This window comes from Eimeria tenella, genomic scaffold (genome assembly GCF_000499545.2).
Source record: "Eimeria tenella Houghton genomic scaffold, Eth_scaff4534, whole genome shotgun sequence".
Taxonomy (NCBI): Eukaryota; Apicomplexa; class Conoidasida; order Eucoccidiorida; family Eimeriidae; genus Eimeria; species Eimeria tenella.
In genome coordinates, this window is record NW_013545463.1 from 257 (window position 1) to 4,009 (window position 3,753).

General features: G+C 60.0%; 1 protein-coding gene across 1 annotated transcript; it reads left to right on the plus strand.

Annotated features, from left to right (window-relative positions):
• Positions 1 to 651: 651 nt before the first annotated feature.
• Positions 652 to 1,530, plus strand: ETH_00040360 (uncharacterized protein; the record flags this gene model as incomplete). Its single annotated transcript, XM_013380168.1, has 3 exons — positions 652 to 678; positions 916 to 1,041; positions 1,402 to 1,530. The coding sequence occupies 3 exons, from the start codon at positions 652 to 654 to the stop codon at positions 1,528 to 1,530; spliced, it is 282 nt and encodes a 93-aa protein (XP_013235622.1).
• Positions 1,531 to 3,753: the final 2,223 nt, after the last annotated feature.

Consider the following 3,753-nt stretch of genomic DNA (forward strand, 5'->3'; position numbering starts at 1 on the left):
AACCCCAAACCCTAAACCCTAAACCCTAGCTTCTCGGGAGAGCGGCGCTTTGCCGCAGCAAACCCTTCGAGGACTGACCCTAGTAAACCCTAGGTCCCCAGCTAGCTAGCTAGCTAGCTAGCTAACCAGCTAGCCAGCTAGCTAGCCTTAACGACTGAGAGGCCCGCGTGTACAGCGCCGCTCACCAAGACCCATGTGCAGCGGCACAGGGAATGGTGCTGCACCCTAGGGTTTAGGGTTTAGGGTTTAGGGTTTAGGGAGCAACGGTAAAAAATTCATTGCTCTGAAATTCTGCGGAAAAGGGTTCTTGGGCAGTGAACTTTGGGAAGGGTGCAGCAGTTCAATGAGACAGCGGCAGCGCATGCAGCAGCACCACCAGCAGCAGCAGCAGATGCAGCAGCAGCGCAGCCTGCTGCTGCTGCTGCAATAGCCTCCAAAAACGCAGAAAAATTTTAAACCCAACACTTTTGAGGTGTACGTACACCATAGGAAGCCCTGCTCGTGGCGATTGGCTGCTGCAGCGCCTGCGCCTGGTCTTCTACTAGCAGCAGCAGCAACAGCAATAGCAGCAGCAGCAGCAGCGGAAAAAGTTGCAGCAGCAGAAGAAGAAGAACCGGCGCTATACTCTTTGTCCACGTTTGCTGCAGCACAATGACTTCTGTCTTCCGCCGCATCCCGGTGAGGGGCCCCCCAGGGCCGCTGCTGGCACATTTGCTGTTGCTGCTGCTGCTGCTGCTGCTGCTGTTGCATTAGGTGCTGCTGCTGCTGCTGCACGTACTGCAGCAGCAGCTGCAGCAGCAAGAAAATCAGGCTGAGAAAGAACATCAGGGGCTCCAGCTGCGCTGGGCGGCCCGGGCTGTGCGTGCGGCGGTGGGGTTTAGGGTTTAGGGTTTAGGGTTTAGGGTTTGCGCGCAGCTGCCCAGCACGCTGAAGGTCTACGAAAGGACTTCAACTCTAAGGCCTGGTCCCAAACCCTCGGAAGGGCCTCTTTCCCTTCCGCAAGCCCTCGCGGTTGCGCCCATGAAAGTCACTTTCCTCCACGTAAACCCTAAACCCTAAACCCTAAACCCTCCGCCTAAACCCTAGTTTCAAGTAAAAGACCTTTTTGCTGTTGAGGCCCAGACGCGCATTGATTGGGTTAAGGGCGGGCAGCTTGGGGGGTCTTAGGGTTTGGAGGTTTGAGGGTTTCGCGGGTTTAGGGTTTGAGGGTTTGGGGGTTTTGGGGGCCCCGGGTTAGGGTTTGAGGGTTTAGGATTGTCGAGGGTTTGGGGCTGAGGCCTCGAGGGTTTAGGGTCTAGGGTTTGGGGCTCCGCATGCGCAGGGCTCGGGACCTTGAAGCGCCCGGGGCGCGAGGCTTGCGGCGCCAGGGTTTAGGGTTTAGGGTTTAGGGTTTGCGCGCAGGTGGACAGCCTCAAGGGAATCCCCGTGGACTTGGAGCTCAAAGAGTCTTCTCCAGACCCTTATTTTGCGCAGCACTTGAGGACAATGTACGCGGCTTTCTTTGGCAGCAAGAAGGCCCCAGCTAGCTAGCTAGCTAGCTAGCTAGCTAGCTGGCTAGCTAGCTAGCTAGCTGGGCAGCTGCAGCTAGCTAGCTAGCTGGGTGGCTAGCTGGGGCAGCTGCGCTGTCTGGCAGCAGTGCTGCCGCGGCTCCTGGCTGCCTAGCTAGCTAGCTAGCTAGCTGGTCTGCTAGCCAGTTTGCTGCTTGGCTAGTCAGCTAGCTAGCTAGCTAGCCAGCTAGCTAGCTGGCCAGCTAGCCAGTTTGCTGCCTGGCTAGCTAGCTGCTTGGCTAGCTGGCTGAGGCCGCGGCATTTCCCCGCGAACAGCTGTGGTGGCAGCTAGCTAGCTAGCTAGCCAGCTAGCCAGCTAGCTAGCTAGCTGGCTAGCTAGCTGGCTAGCTAGCTAGCTAGCTGGCTAGCTGGCTGGCTAGCTAGCTGGCTAGCTAGCTACTTCGGTAGCTGGCTAGCTAGCTAGCTATCTGGCTAGCTGCCCATCCCCCACTGGCTAGCTGGCGATAGCCAGCGGCTAGCTGCCCCTTCTCTTTAGGGCTCCCAGGTGTACATACACCTGAAACCAGCAACTTAATTTATTCTTTCCTTTTAATCCCTCTGCCCTAAATGGCTCTAGGGGCTCCCTTGGGGGCCCCCTGGGAGGCCTCCTGATGGGCTTCCTTGGGGGCCCCCTTCGCTTTGGGGGCCCCCTTCGCTTTGGGGGCCCCCTTGGGGGCCCCTTCGCTTTGGGGGCCCCCTTGGGGGCCCCTTTTGGGCCCCTTTGGGGGCCCTCTTGGGATCCCCTTTGGGGGCCCCTTTGGGGACCCCTTCGGGGGCCCCTTTGGGGGCCCCTTTGAGGGCCCTTTTGGGGGCCCCTTTGGGGGCCCCACTAAGGCTCTGGATGGTTCTCGAGACACTTGGGCATTTGCTGCCGAAGCAGATCAGCTGCAGCCTGCTGCTGCCTAGGGTTTAGGGTTTAGGGTTTAGGGTTTGGGGTTTAGGGTTGAGTGTTTGGGGTAGGGAGCTCTAGTTCGTTTTCGTTTGGGATAACACGGAGCGGTGCTGCTGCTGACGCTGCTGTTGCTGCTGCTGTTGTTGCTGCTGCTGCTGCTGGGGCCCCAAGCGTTGGGGGCCCCTTGTATTGGTTTAGGTAGGCTAATAGGGGGGACCCCCCGCCCGTCCAGGGGCCCACAGAGGGCCCCAGGGGGCCCCCTGGGGCCCCCTGTTTGTCGGGGGCCCCCAGGGGGTACAGATGTACAGATAAGCAGCAGCAGCAGCAGCAGAAAAGGGGGTCCCTAGCTTCCCTAAAAGCTCCTAAAGCGTTTTTGCTGCAGCAGGGGCCCGGGAGGCCCCCGCGGGGCCCCAGCTGCTGCAGGGGGCCCCCCAATCGGGGCCCTCGAGGGTTCAGCTGCAGGGTACTGGGGGGCCCCCGGGGGCCCCCACTGCTGCTGCCTGGCGCTGATTTATGTTTTTATTTTTGCTGCTGCTTTTTGCTGCTCTTGAGCAGCAGCAAACACTTGGAGGCCGCTGTGCAGCGAGCCGCACCCGTAAACCCTAAACCCTAAACCCTAAACCCCAAACCCCAGTTATCAAGTGGTAGCCCCCAGCCCTGATGCTTCCAGCAAATGTGAGCTGCATTGAGGTGCTGCCTCGAGGGTTTAGGGTTTAGGGTTTAGGGTTTAGGGTTTGGGGTTTAGGACAGCAGCTCGCTGCACAGGGCGAGGGTCTACTCCCTCCAGGGACGCCCAGAGACCTCGCGGGGAGGCGCGTGGACACTAAGGCTCAAGGGTTTAGGGTTTAGGATTTAGGGTTTGGGGTTTAGGGTTTAGGGTTTGGAGATGGACTGGTCAGTGTGTTACGAGCGCAGCAGCAGCAGCCCCTCCGTAGTGGCTCCGCTGGCTTTCCGGCGTTGGCTGCCGGTGGCGCGGCTGGGTTCTGTGGCTTCGCTGCAGCAGCAAGCAGCAGCAGCAGCAGCAGACCCCACGGCAGCATCAGCAGCAGCAGCAGCAGCAGATGAGGTGATACTGCGGCTGGCCTTTTCCCCCTGCGGCAGCCTCTTAGCTGCATGCACTTCTTGGGGCAGCGTGGCCGTGTGGGATGTGGCAACGGGGACTTTGCTGCTGCACCTGCCGCTGCTGCTGCCAGCAGCAGCAGCAGCACTGGCGTGGCACTGCAGCGGGGCGTATCTGTGGCTGGGGTGTACAGACGGCTCGCTGCTGCTGCTGCCGCTGCGCGCGCGGCCCCACACTTCTTCTTTGCTGCCAGC